The following is a 15,114-nucleotide window of genomic DNA, read 5'->3' as shown; positions in this document are numbered from 1 at the left end:
TGCATAATCGTTGCTACTCACTGCGCCGAGCACTCCACATATCCACAACGCCAATGTTTACGCACAAGCGTGGAAATGTCCTTGAGTTCCTGCACGACAGCAAACGGAAAAAGCGATTATTTATTTAGTGGAATCAATTATCGCATTGCATTATTGCACACAATTGCATTTCAATCAAAACGAGTTTTGCTTTACACTGCTAAAATTCCAAATTTAAGCAATTAATTTTGTTTGCGCTTGCATTTTTTGAATAAACTAATTATGTTTACTTTTTTTTATTTCATACTAAATTTTTGTACCTAATAAATTCATTCTCATTTATCGCTGTCTGTCAAATTTTGTTCATGAATATGTAAAGAAATATACTATTAGTTAAATACAAGATTTAATAATAAATAAAATAAATAGTATTAGTTGCTTTAGAGCCTCAATAAATCACTGCATATTAAAGTTAACTGCTCCAAAAATTATCAATTTTTTAAATTTTAAATTTATTGAAATATTTCACGGTAAGTATTTCAACTCTTAAATTTGATTCAAAGCAGCACAGCATATTATTTCTTATAATAAATAATTTGAACTATTTTGTTTGTGAATTTACATAGCACATTTTAATTAACATAAATTATACATCAAATTGTTCCTCTACATGCCTTACATTGTTTTTTATCACTAATTTTATCAGTTTAAGTAGAAAAGTCAGAGAAAGCCAGTAGTGTTTTTTCTTATAAATATCCCATCACATATTCTAATGAAGTGTATATAAACTTCTCTGTAAGTTTAATTCTTCATGAGACAGCTATGCAGAATTCTATTTTTGCAAATTTATAACGTTATATTATATTATACAACTTTGGGAAAATACAAATCAGTTGCAAATTTCGTCAATAAAGTTTGAGATTACAACCCATTAAAAAATTAATTGTTTTTTATCAGTTCCATGCATTGTGCTGATAACAAGTATTCGTATGCTTAGTAACGTAAGAGTTTAAAGTATAATTCATATCGTTGCTTTTCATTGATAATATTATTTTACCCGCTTAGTAATTGTGTCTGCAATAGTATGAAATATTAAGTATACGCACCTGCGAGTTGGCCTGCGCCTCAGTCACATTGTCAAATTTATTGCCAACCACAATTATGCTAAAATCACGATGACTGAAACTGTCCAATATTTGATCTCTTATGGAGCGGCAGTACTGAGCATATACAGAAGAACTTATATATATATATATAGAAAAAAGGTATGTATGTATGTGTGGCCTACCTGAAACGTTTCCAAATTGCCCATGTCGTAGACTAGAACATAGGCGTGCACCGTTCGCAACCCCAGCGGATGTCCATTATTCCATTCAGCAAAGTTATCAGCCGGAAATCGCTTCTGGCAAGATTGCCATGCCAATTTGTTGAGTGTTTGTTTTTCATCAGCGATGGCGTGTGTGTGTATATGTATGTGTGTGTGTGTGTGTGTGTGTGAGTTGAGAGTTTGTATGTGTTATGTGTGTCAACGTTGTCGTTGGTTTGTATTTTTGTTGCGTATTATTTGGGCACACATATGAAAAGCAAATAGAAGAACGAGAGAAAAATGCGTTTTGGTATTGCGTTTGCAAAAATGAAACTTTATTTTTTTTTGGTTTTTGTAAAAGCATACGAGTATTTTCATTTTATTATACCCGCTACGTTATACCCGATCCCATAAAGTATGTATAATTTTGATCAGCACCTACATATAATATATCTCAGAGTCTATACAGTTTACTTTAACCACCACAAACCGACAACTTTGAATCTGTCAATGTAAAAGAGGTATTGAACTTATTTAAACTCAGGATTTCAGTTTAATGTCTTAAAATGAAAGACATTCTTTCATTTATTCTCTAACTTTTTGTTTACTGTATACAATTATTGAATAACAAAAAAAATAACGAAAAAAATACAACAGCTTTTTTCAATCAGCAACTTTGCAGCCGTGCGTAGATCAGTTTGCTAGGAAAATAATGGATCCTTATTGATCTATTACCTTATGTATGTTTAGAAGTTGGATTTTCGACATTTTAGACTTTAGATCTCCAGAGACACGCATACTATTTTATAAATAAGCTGTGATCCACTGTAGCTAAAACTTTTGAGAGCACTTTTAAGTTTGTTTCAAATTGTTGCCACGCAAATCGAAATAGAAGCGTCATTTTGAAGGTAGAGTCAGTATAGACAATATAAATTATAGTATTTATAATTTCTGATTTATTGCGATTGTAGAAGTTATTTAAGAAATACTTTTGTATGACAAATTACGCCAGCTGCAATGGGGTTTTAGCTGCTTTGGCTGACAATCTGATATATTATATGTTTACCTCTATGGTAAATTTTGAATGTAGTACTTTAATATTATACCAAATATTGCCTTCGGTGTATAATATTTGATATATTTTGAGTATAATACAGCACTGTTTTGATTTTATTCAAAGTGGCTGTCAGTGGCTGTATTTCACAGTCGGACACTCTTGACTGTAGTTTTCTTACTGGTTTTTATCAATGTTTGTGCAACGGGAAAATGGTATGACTATTGTTTAACTCAATTCTCGTTATAGTATTAAATGTTAATGCCATTGCAAAGTTGAATACACTGCACTGGGATGCGCTGCTCTGCTCTGTGGTTATAGCACGTGTCTCTTTACACGCATACATACGTGCAGCCACAGTTGGCAGTAAATAATAATTAGTTGTAGCTGCCACAGAGACCCCTAGATGCCACTGTAATGGCTTTACGTGCTGAGGGAAGTGGCAGGGAGGCGTGGCAGCTAGCTGCGTTCGTAAATATGACAGATGCAGTATCAGAGGTGCTTTGATTTACTGCCACTGCGACTGCGACTGCGTCTGTGGTTAGTGCTTCATGTGGCGAGCTTAATGGGTTTCGACAGCGCTGCTGTATTTGGCCCTTAAATGTATTGCTGATGTATTATTTTTTATTCGTTATTTATTTGACAGCATTGTGTAATCTCAAGTGCACATATATTTGCAAATAAATAAAATGGTTGGTTCAAAAACATTCTCAGTTCGAGGCTTTAGTTTTTTTATTATAAATCAATTTCAAATGTAAATTTAAATGTTGTATTATTCCTATTTGTTTGCAATGGCAATGGATTAAATGGCAAATGTGTCACTTTGTAAACACTTCACTTTCAGTGTTGTTTGTTAAACAATTTGTTCAACAACCAAACCCAAATTTAAATATATTTAAATGTTTTTATATTTTGATTTGCTGCAATGCGATTTGTTAAATAATTTGTTGAAAAACTATGAACATTCCATTAATAGTTTGAAGCTTCAGCTAAGTCATAATAATTCAATTTTTGCGGCTGCGGAGAAAGATTTGGTGCGAATTTGTTTTATTTAGAGTTTTATTAAACATTCAATAAATTTTAATGCGGGGTTTGTTTTTATTAATGTTATTTCGGCCTTACGGTTATTAGTTATATTATATTAATATTAACTCACCATTCAACTTTTTCTTGTTAACTAAACCACATCAGAGAGAAGAAAAATCTATTTTGAAAAATCTTGATATAAGACTTTTTCGATCTTAAAAAGAACAATCTTGAAATAAAAGATTTTTATGCTAAAGATTTTTATGCTAAATTTGCACTTTAGGATTATAAATATCTATCTTCTTTTTAAATTAATATCTTGATTCAAAATTATTTTATTTCAAAGAGATAAAGATTGCAAATATCGAGTAGAGTACTTTTTGATCTTAAAAAAATATTGTTTTTTTTTTCCTAAAATGTTGGAGTTTCTTTCCTTTAGTGTCGAATCGTATATAAAAAAAGGTAAGTGTGTTATAATGGTAAGCCGATATTAAAAAAATGAAAAAAATATATATAAATAAAAACACGCAATCCATTTTTTTTTATTTTTAATTTTATTCAATCTAAATTTAAAGATTGTTTTATCATGTTTTAAGATTTTGCCTTCTTAGTGCAATTTAAAGATATTTCCATTCATGAGATTGAAATCAAGATTGGATGAATATCAAGATTGGATGAACCTTCTTGGTTCAATTTCGACATACAAACAATCTTGATTTTAGACTTTATTCTTGATTTTAGCACTTTTTTTCTTTTTGTGCAAACATAATTGCAATTTAAAATGTAACTTTTCCGAAAGCATTTAACTTCATACTCATCTAAATTATTCTGCGAGTGCATCACATATTGCATTTGAATAAATTTACTAATGTCTAATGCGATCCAAGGAACTATTACTGAAGACACCAAGCTGGCAAATGAATCAAATCAAATGTGCACGAGTGTGCGCATATTCAAAGTTTCAACTGCTAATGTTATTGCTGTTGCTGTTGCTATTGCTTTGCTTCTGCTTAGGTAGAGTTGTTGTCATCCCCACTTAAACAATTTTGCAAGTAGTTTTTGCTGAGATGTGGCACTCGTAGTAGCTTGAGCATATTTACTGCTTAAGCATTAAGTTGTAACAAGTTATAACGTGCAGTTGGTATGCATTAGCCTTATAAAGCTAAGTAACTGAAAAATGTGGCAGTTGCGTGCTTCGTTTGTTGCAGCCATCTTCTTGCTTCCCTTGAGTTACATTTACATTGAGTTAAAAGCCTTTTGGCTTTTGCTTTCGTCTCTGCCAAGTGGCATTAAGAGATACTGTTTTCTGCTTTTGTTATAAGTAACATGCACTGCACTTGGGTAATAAGCGACTGGCGGCTGAGGGAAAACAACAAGAGAACGACGGAGCTGTATAGAGACCGTAAATAAACGTTATAATTAAATTTTCGCTGCAGCATTTTAGGCGCACACAAAAGCCAGACAACGCGGAGGCTGCGACGCGGCGGCTGGCCAAGAGAAAATAGAAAATAGAAACAGAAACAGAAACCAAAGCCGAAATAGAAGTAGATGTAGAAATAGAAGAGCACAACCTTGCTATTAAAAATGTTGGCGGACAGCTTAAGAGTCCACGCGCCTTGGCACCATTCCGTCTGTCCTTCAGCTCTTTCCCTTGGCTCCCTGCTCCTCCTTCGTCAAGTTACACTTGAAACTCCTGGCACCATCCATTTAACGCTATTTGTCTGCTTGTGTCATTCTGGCAGCCAGCCAGTCGACGTTCTCTTTCTGTCTCTGTCTCTGTGTCGTCGTCGTCGTCGTTGTCTTCGTGGGCAGTAAGTTAGCTAGATTTACGTTTTTGATTAAATTTCATTTAATTTGCGCTTTCCTCTGCCTATTATTGTTGTCGTTGTTGTTATTGCTATTACTGTTACTGTTGCTGTTGCTGTTGCTGTTGCTACTGTTTTGTTAATTAACGGCTGTGTTAGCCTGGAAATGCGAGCAGCTCGTTAGCCAATGGCAATGTGTCCGAACTGTCCAGCTGTCTGATTCTTGCTATAATTGTTGCTGCTTCACGGAAATTGTTCTTGTATTTATATTATGCTCCTTTCTCTCTCTCTCTCTCTATATGCTGAGATTGTCGTGCCTTTCAGCTATCAGCTATTTCAGCTGTTTGCCCACTGTTTAGCCTGGGGGTGTGCATCAGCAACTGCGACAGCGACAGCAAAACAAATTTTCCCGCTTTTCTAATGCTCAACAACAAGATAAACACGAAGCTTGGAGATCCATCTTGTGAATGTAGTATAAACATTGCATGAGACTAATTAATTATATTGCAGATCTACTAATTGGATTGACAAAACCCTCTTAAATAATGCCGCGAATTTGGCTGATCTTGTTAAAAGAGGAAAGCTTTCTGTACTGACATAGTTTATTAAATAAATAATTAATTACTAGTGTTGAAGGGGGAAAAATATGTTAATTTGAATTGTAATATGTAAATAAATTAAGATGGTTTTCTATATTCTGATTATAATGCAGCTTTTTATACGTAATGTTTATTTTTAAATAGTGTTTTATTTCTATAAATTCACATTAAATAAATACAATTTTAAACTCTTTTCGATTTTCTATTTTATTAGTAAAGTAATGATAAATTACTCGTATTAATATAAGTGTATTTTCCACTGAACTAGCTTCATTTGTTATACACTCTACAACTTTTAGTTAATCACATTATATTATGGCAATAAAACAGCGACTAAATCTCAAAGAATAAAAAGCATTGAGTCGCGTATTATACAATGCTTATCGTGACTTTGATTAATTTGTTGCAATATTTTATAACTTTTTGGGGTTGGACAAAACGCTTCAATAAATGAAACAAAATGGCCCTCATACATACACACACACACACACTCAGACACAAATACACACAAATTTATTCCCACTCAACACTTGGATGTGTGCACTCTATAAATTGTCATTTCAAGTTGTGGTCCTTGTGCTCGTCGTGTTGGTCACTTAAAATACACAATGACCGACTAGGTGGCCTCCTGTGTTTGTGTGTGTATGAGTGTGTAAAAGTGTGTGTGATTGTGTATGCGAAAATCTGTTGAAGAACAAAATGCCGAACACACACACACAAGTGGAAATCATTACAGCGGACTTTGAGTTGTAACTGGCAGGCATTGCACTTGACGCGATGAAAAATTTATCACAATAAACGGAGCCGAGCTCCCCGAGATGCTGCTGGGTCACAGCTCCACCATTTTGGCCCTCACCTCAGAGAGAGAAAAAGTGGCAGCTATTTGGTCAACACAATGGCTGACAAAAAATGACAACGAAAAGTGCACAAAACACGTTTACTCAACAAGTAAGCTTGGTTCGAGAGCGCTTCGATAGAGAAGATACTCTTTAGCCTTTAAAGTGTCAGGTGTTTTAAGATGAGCTTTATTTTATTAATAAATAAATGTGAATGCAGAAATGAGACACTTTTAAGAGTATGTTAATTCTGGCTATTACGAACGAAGTCAACACAGTTAAACATATAAACACATCTCATAAGTTAGTGTATGATTTAAATATTGCGTATACAACCCGTTTTCGTGATTATATTGTGCACAGGGTATGAACAACAAATTCACGCCAAAATGGACATGAATAAATTGAAAGGCATTGAAAGGCGAAGGGTACATGAACGGTTCACCGGGGGGGATGCAACTGCTGAGGGGAGAAGCAGGAGGTGGGGATTTGAGGACAGCTGCATTCACTGACTGTAGTTAATATGACAATGGAGGTTGGTCGACTGCTTTATCCTGCCTGTCAACTCTTTCAATACAAATTTCTTGTTCTACTTTTACGGTTTTTCTTTTGTTTCTTTTCTCTTCTTGTACATCTTTCTTTTTTTTTTGGTGGCAAACGTTGATATTTATAGCGAGGCGACTATACAGATATGTCCTTATATATAGCTCACTGATTTGCTTGGCTTTTGTTGTGCCTGGCGACTTTGTCGGCATACTCTAGCTTACTTCTGAGCGGGCATAATGATTTTAACGCTGTAGTTGCAAAACATTATTTTTTTAATCAAAAAAAGTAATTGGATATAAAATTTAAAATAAAATTCTTAAATTAAAATAATTATTTGAATATAATTCATTTGAATTTCAGAAAAATAAAAAAGGCAATATCAGTTTTCTGAAATATATTTACTTTTATTGTCTTTCGTTCCTGAAATATATTTACTTTTGCTGTCTTTACTATAAATCGATGATTATTATTTATATTATAGCAAATAATATTGCACTGAATACTGAGATGAAATCAGATATGAAATAGAGTGTGGAAACTGTGCTATGTATAAATATTTACTGTAAGTCTATAAGAGTATTCACCATTTGTTTTGACATTGAGCACGTACAACTTGTCTGTGCGAGGACATCGTTTTATTCCGTTTTTGTGGGCATGTTGCGGCATTGTATGCAAAGTCAAAGCCGGAGGCAGTCCCTAAAGCTATGAAAAAAGTCGAAACTTTGGCTGTCTGTACTACTATAAATATTTTATGATGTTCAACTCGATGCGATTCGTTGTGGGATGCAAAGGGAGTGCAAAGAAATTCACAAGCCAGCCCAAGCCAAGCCAAGCCAAGCCAAAACAAAACCACCGAATCACTTGTCTTAACTGGACACCAAACACAGGACTCGGCCAACATTTTTGGTTCACATTTCTGATATGCGGTTACCAAAAAGTGCTTGCTAATTGCGGCACAGAAGCGACGCATCGGTTGTCATTGCCATACTAAGTAGAACTAAGCTTCAGTTTGTGCACATAAAATGCCACGGGCTTTCTCTATGTATATGCACAATAAAGTGGTCACAGCTTAGTTGTATGCACACATCCACACACACACACTGTCACTAACACTCTTTCATACACACACACATACATATACTGTATATAGTAGTAGCACACGGGGAAATACATGAATATAAAGTGCGGCACTCAGGCGCAAAGTTTATAGCCGGCTATAATTGAAAGCTTTCATGCGAATAATAGTGCTCTTAAATGGCAGGCAACGAAGAACCCCAAAAACAAATGCTGCAATTTTGGGGCAATTAAAAATTAATAAAAATAAACCCACACGACGCACATTATTGCAATAACCGAGCATCATGATACGCCCGCACTCGTTATATGGCTCTTAACGGAGAATTTAATAAAGTAAACGACGCCAACTGAAATATGATGTAAAATTATCTTACAGCAGCAGTGAAAAGAAAGACTGCTCGATAAGCAGATGCTCTACTATATGAAGGAAGGTTTGAAATATTTTAGCAATTGAGAATTTAATTTAGATTTATTATTTTTAAACACCTCACAGCACTTGAATTAAGTAAACATTACGTACTACTCAACACTTCAAATAAGTTATTGTTGCACAACACTTAACGAAAGAATCGATAGAAGAAGGCAGAAATTAGAGAATCGATAGCATCGATAAGAGAAGGAGAATTTGGATAATCGATAATAAGTCGATCATTTCGATAAGAGAAGAAGCATCTCAGAGAATCGGGTAATAAAGCGCCACCTGTGATCGACGTCAGAAGAAACATTGTGAATTATGGCAAACTAATTAAATTTAAATTTAATCGAATGTAAAATTAAAATGAAGATAAAAAACTGAAAAGTATTAGTCTGCTTATTCAACACTTTTTCAAAATAATTGAACGCTTAAATAAAAAGTAAAATGAAGCATGCTCCAAACTCCAAGCCATTTCGTTCGTAAATAGCCAGAAAAACATAATGTATACGCCCTGTGGGCAAACGTGTCGGCCATTTTGTTTGCAGTGGGCTGTGGCAAGCAGTTTTGCTGCGGCGCCTGGAGCTTTTCTATTAAGAAATATGAAATCTATGTCAGTAATAAAAGCGCAGCAGCACAATCTTAACGCTAGACAGCCGACAGCAGGCATAAGCCAGAGCGACCAACGGAAACAGTGGAAATCGCGATGGTCGACTGCGTGTTACACTACTTACAAATCGGTAGCATTAAAGAGTGATAGAAGGTGATGCATGTGTATATCAACAAATCATTAAAAACCAATTTGCGAGAGCTGCAAACATTCCACAGTCTTCAAGGATATTATGGTCTTAGGGTATATAAATCAGAGGCAAGACGTCTGCTGCTGAATATTTATGCATCATGTGTCAAACTGCGATACACGCGTATTGCAGCTGTGTCTCGTTTCGCGTGTCTGCAAAGCATTTTTGCATAAATTCATTTAAATGATTAAATAAAATACAACGCTGCGACGGTAGATGTTATGCCAGATGTTCCCATAACTTATCGTAAAGGCTCGTAAAAATATAAATTGTGCGCCAGGTGAAATGCAGTGGAAAATTGTGCAGCCGTATCGAAACAACTTGTTTAAGCATAAATTTGTATTTCCATCAACCTACTACACGAGCAAAATTCCAAAAAGCATTATAGGAAAAAGTTGAAACCGCTGTCGTGGCATAGTTTATAATTAAATTATAAAATAGTTGGAAAATTGTTGCGCAGCCGAGCATTTTCCGTAGGCAACTCACCTGGGGTGGAACGTCCAGTACCATCAGCTCCCGTATGCATGTATCGCAGACCAAACAGTTTTTATAGATTTTCCGATGCGTTGTCGTCTGATGAGTCTTTGGGAAGTCATGGTAAAAAAATTGCTGCAAAAAAAAAAAAAACGCAATTTGAGAACTTATTTCAATTTTCCAGAATTGCAATAAACGTTTAAAGAGTACAACAATATTTTAATATGTACTGTTTTTTTTTTTATTGCCGCTTTAAGTAAATATTTCGAATATATGGTTGGTCTTATTTTTTTTACATGTACATATTTATTTTTCTTCTTTACTTTATTCGACCAGAGTTTGGGGATTTCTCGATGGTCTGTTCTGTAGATTTTTAAATCCAGATTTACGCTCAGGCACGCACACATTTTACAAGTGCGTAAGTGTTTTGTTAGCGGTCGCAGTTGTTGGCTGCTTATGTATTTCATGCAAATTTTAAGCATATTAAAAATGCGAGTGCACAAAAGTATGCTATGGAAATTTAAGATTTACGAGCATGTTGATGTGGGCGGAAATATGATTACAAGGATTAGAGTACTCAAAGTATGGCCACGAATTTGTTAATATAAAAAATTTAATTGTTTGAAATCTAAAAAAAACTCCATGGTTATTATTATTAATTTACAAATTAAATATGTATATGGCATATTTACGTTGTAAACAATCAATATCTAATATAACTCCAAATTCATCGATGCTTATGTTTTTGGTGTGGAAACAGCAAAACAGATCTCGATAAAATGTGAAAAACTGAGTGGGTGTGGAAACAGGGCATTAGAAGTAAATTAAAAACTAATATTCATAATAAGTTCTTAATTTCAATCAGATGGAAGTATCATCGAAATCACGTATACGTAAATTGTTTTATTTTCTGTTGATAAAAATTTAAATTTGAAAACTAATGATGTATAAACTTAATTTCGATAGCTAACAACTGAAGAAGCAATTTCATAAACTCATTTTTATTATGAGCACTAAATATGCAGTACTTGCGCTCGTTATTTTTAGCTTAAATTGTACTTTAAGTGCCTTATTCATCTCTTTTTAACTTAAAGTACAGGCAGACTAGCCTAAATTACATGACCACACATTACATCCTCATTAAGCGTAGCTAATAAAATAAAAATCAAATTAACTGCAGTCAAAAAATCAAGTATTTAGGAGTTTTATTTTTTTTTTGTTTGACAAAAATAGAAATCCTAATAAAAATGATGTATAAACTAAACTATACAAAATGAAGAAGCAATTTCAAAAACTAATATTCATTATTAGCACTAGTATTTGGCCCGAGTACCTGAAGATTAGCCTAAAATTCATGACCACACATTAAATCTTGAGCATCTTCTGTCGTTCGAAGCTTGCTCCTGACGGTTGCTGCCAATAAGCGGGGCTAATGAAATAAAAAGCAAATCAAACACAGTGCAATGAAAGTGTCATAAAAATTACGCATACGCCCGGCGTAACCATTTGTGTAAATTTCGAAGGAAACTAAACTAAAAGTGCTCAAATATGCAGAGTTGCGAGTCGTGGCGCATTATTTATGTGTCGGATAATGTTGCGCACTTTATGGCTCAGCAGACGCATATAAAAAGGAGAAAAGCCCGTCCGCTTGCCTGTCAGTCCGTCCGTCCGAATGTCTGTCCGTCCGTCTGTCCGACCTTCCGTCCGTTCGGGGCGAAGGAGTCGCGAAGGCCATCAACGTCATTTCTTATTCAATTACCAGTTCAATAAAAATAAAACTCAATGATATGCGATGGCACATAAAAGCGACGAGAGATGCGGCTGGCTCCGTTGCACACGAACAGCTTCTGCCTCTGCTTCTGCCGCTGCTTTTGCGCCTGCACCTTCCTCTCTATGCTCACTCATATATTTTCCCTATGTGTGTGCAGCATATAATTGAAAACTGCTCAGCGACTTGGCCCGAGAGCACTAAAAGCATTTCCGTTTTAAAGCAGCTGCCAAGGCAGATGTCGCTGCCATTTCGCTCGCTCGTTGCTCGCTGGCCACTTCCGCTTCCGGCGATCGTCTCCCCCGCCCCAAGACTCTTGGCCATCGGGTAATTGAATCGTAGCAAGCATAAATTGCACTTGATTTCATTCAGTCGACAATGTAGCAACTGATTGGCATGCGGCATTTGCATTTAAATGAGATGAGCGCCAAAAGAAAGATGTGTCTTCCCACTCGCAAACGCAGTCGTAATCGCAATCGCACTGATAAAACTCCCAAATGGTTTCGTCTTTATTATTAGCCAATGTTTAGGCGGCATCTCTTCGATTTGTGCGACACTCTCTCTGTGTATGTGACAAGGGATAGCCTGTGCTTATCGCACCACACACTCGACAATTGCCAATCTGTTCGATGAATGCCTTCAGACGAGGCCCAATAACAACGCATCACTTTAAAATGCAATCAGACGTAAAATATCCTTTGAGCCTGTCGCTCATTTTGGGCTCATGTATTTATACTCTCGGATCACAAAGAAACACCCTAAGCACCTACACACGCATACACCCTCTAAGCTCGCAATGACAAACAAAATGGGCAGCGAATTTGGGACAACAATTCTTACAGGGTATCTAGCAAAGTCAGAAAATTCTTCGCTCTTATTATACTCGCTAGCCATATGGTAGAAGGGTATTATAAGTTTTCTTCGCACTCTATGGTATATTTTGTATGTAGTATACCAATATAGCCGTTCAATAACCAAATATAGCCTTTGTTATATTTTTAGTATTTTTTGGGTATATAATTTAAACTTTAATTTGAACTCTGTGGTATATTTTGTATGTGGTACACGACCTTTCAATATACTAAATACAGTTTTCTTGTATTTTTAGTATATTTGCAGTATACCTTTATTTTACACTCTATGATATATTTTGTATGTGATATACCAACATAGCCTTTCAATATACTAAATATAGCATTTATTATACTTTTAGTATTTTTGTGGTATATTAATTATAATTTTGATTTGCACTCTGCGGTATATTTTCTATGTAGTATACTTTTTAATATACCAAATACATCACTTCTTATATTTTTATGGTATATTAATTCGGTATATTTGCTTTTATTCACAATGGGCAGCGGTATCCCACAGTCGAGCACACTCGACTGTATCTTTCTTTCTTGTTCATAATGGTTTTGTTTTTTCCTTTTTTTGGCCAAGCTCAAAAGATACTTTTTTGGGACCAAAATTTATTTTATGGCTTTGCCAGCGTGTCCTTTATTTCTGGGTGTGTGCGTCTTTTTTTCCATTGACTGCGATTTACTTTGCCTGCTGCCTGCTGCTTTGCTACTTTGCTGCTTGCTTTTAGTCGAATATTGCATAACCTGGCTAAGAGAGTAAAGCAACTGAGCCCAGTAAAATGCTGGCGGCTGGCGGCTGTCGGCTGGCGGGTTAATGGCATCGTTTGGGCCACGTTTTTTTGAAGTTGCTCATATTAAGCTGAAATTATGAGCTTGCCCCTGAGTAATGAGCAGTTGAAAGAGCTTGCCAGGGCACTAAGTAGTGTTCGTTATGCGATATGCAAAGCTGTGCATTGGAAAGTATCAAATAACCGAATATCTAATTATTTCTAAAGAAAATTCTGCCACTCACTCATCCAGCTTTCAGTTGTAATCATTGAATTTAATACAGTTTTTAGCTAGATCATTAGGTATTTATACGGCAGCCTGAACACAAGCACGAGCTGTGTGTTGACCACAAATAACCATTAAACAGGACGTAATTGATTTTGCAGCGCTCAAAATACCATAAAAATGCGAAAATCTCGCATTACGCACAATAAAAGCCAAGCTGGGCTGGCTGGCGGTGGGCACAGTGCTTAAATGCCGGGAAGAGGCATAAAGGCAGCTAAAAGCATAAACACGAATCAAGTTAATACACTCATACATCCAAACAACCAAACACATACACACACACACATATGTATACACTTGGATATTGACCGCTGTACTAGGACATTAAACGCAGAGAGCGAAATAATGAAGAGTGAGAGGAGCAAATAGCAAATTGCAAACTGGAAAATGGCAAATGGCGAACAACAAATACCAAATGGCGAATAGCGAATGGCAACTGGCAAAACTCCCAGCTGCCCATTGCAGTTAATTGAATTTGCGGAGCAACTAAAGCTTCACTGGATTCTGCACAGGGGAGCAACAATGCCAAGCTACATTTAGCTACTTTAACGAATACGCATATATACTTCCCACCCAATTGCATAACCTACTGATTTCATAAGATATCAATAGAGGCATTTCCTTCATAGCATGGCAATGCATTGAACTGGCTTGATTTTATTTATTTTGTTCAGAAAATTCTGTATTTTAACACATTAATTTTAATCGGTTTTTATATTATCCACTAAATTGAAGACATAAATTTATTCGAAAATACTTTTATAGCAATTTATTCAAAAAACTTTATCTCTATTAAAAAATCAAAATAAATAAAATCATCTAATCTAATTAATATTTTCAATAGAGCACTTAATGTTAGTTTCTGTATATTAATTGACTCCTTTTCTAGTATTGTTCGTGTAAAAATAAATTAAAATTAAAATAAATTCGTTTATTTTATTCTGATCAAAAATCGATAATGGTTGAAAATATATGCATTATGCTTTCCCTTTGAGAATGAAAAATAACAATTTTTATATGTTAAATTCATAAAACCGTTAAATTAACATGACCTTTAGAGCATTAGAAGCTAAACATACACTTAAAATATATTAAGTGTTAAGAAAAGAGTGAATAAAGTAAACCTAACGAACGGAGTGATGGTAAATTCAGTAAAGGTAAAGTCCGAGCGAGAAAGCTATAAGGGAAGGAGTCAATAAAAAAAACAAAAACGAAAAAATAATTTAATTATGGAAAACTATAATAATCATTGCTCTCCTACAAATATATTTTAATGAAATGTAAAAGTAAATTTAATGAAAATACGTGTTTTCATTTGTGTAACTTTTTAAGACGTACAGTCTTTGAAGAACCATAAATTAAAAGCTACCTTTAAAACCTATTTAAGTTTACCTTCCTAACTTTAAGAGAAGTTTACCATTGTGTCAGAAAGTATTGCGTGTGGGTGTTACTTAACTTTATTTTGAAGTTGCATTAATTTTCAATGAAGTCATGAGAAAATTGCCAACCAACTGTG

General features: G+C 34.9%; 1 protein-coding gene across 1 annotated transcript in view; it reads right to left on the bottom strand.

The window, feature by feature from the left end:
- Nucleotides 1-15,114, bottom strand: part of LOC117574897 (ras-like protein family member 10B) — a 50,330-nt gene that overhangs the window by 3,611 nt on the left and 31,605 nt on the right. The window contains 4 exon segments of the mRNA XM_052006813.1: nt 22-89; nt 1,086-1,199; nt 1,268-1,381; nt 9,927-10,049. Coding sequence (XP_051862773.1) covers nt 22-89; nt 1,086-1,199; nt 1,268-1,381; nt 9,927-10,049 — 419 coding nt within the window.

Source organism: Drosophila albomicans, chromosome 2R, assembly GCF_009650485.2.
Source record: "Drosophila albomicans strain 15112-1751.03 chromosome 2R, ASM965048v2, whole genome shotgun sequence".
Taxonomy (NCBI): Eukaryota; Metazoa; Arthropoda; class Insecta; order Diptera; family Drosophilidae; genus Drosophila; species Drosophila albomicans.
The sequence above is the reverse complement of the archived record's forward strand: the minus strand, read 5'-3'. Positions and strand labels throughout refer to the sequence as shown.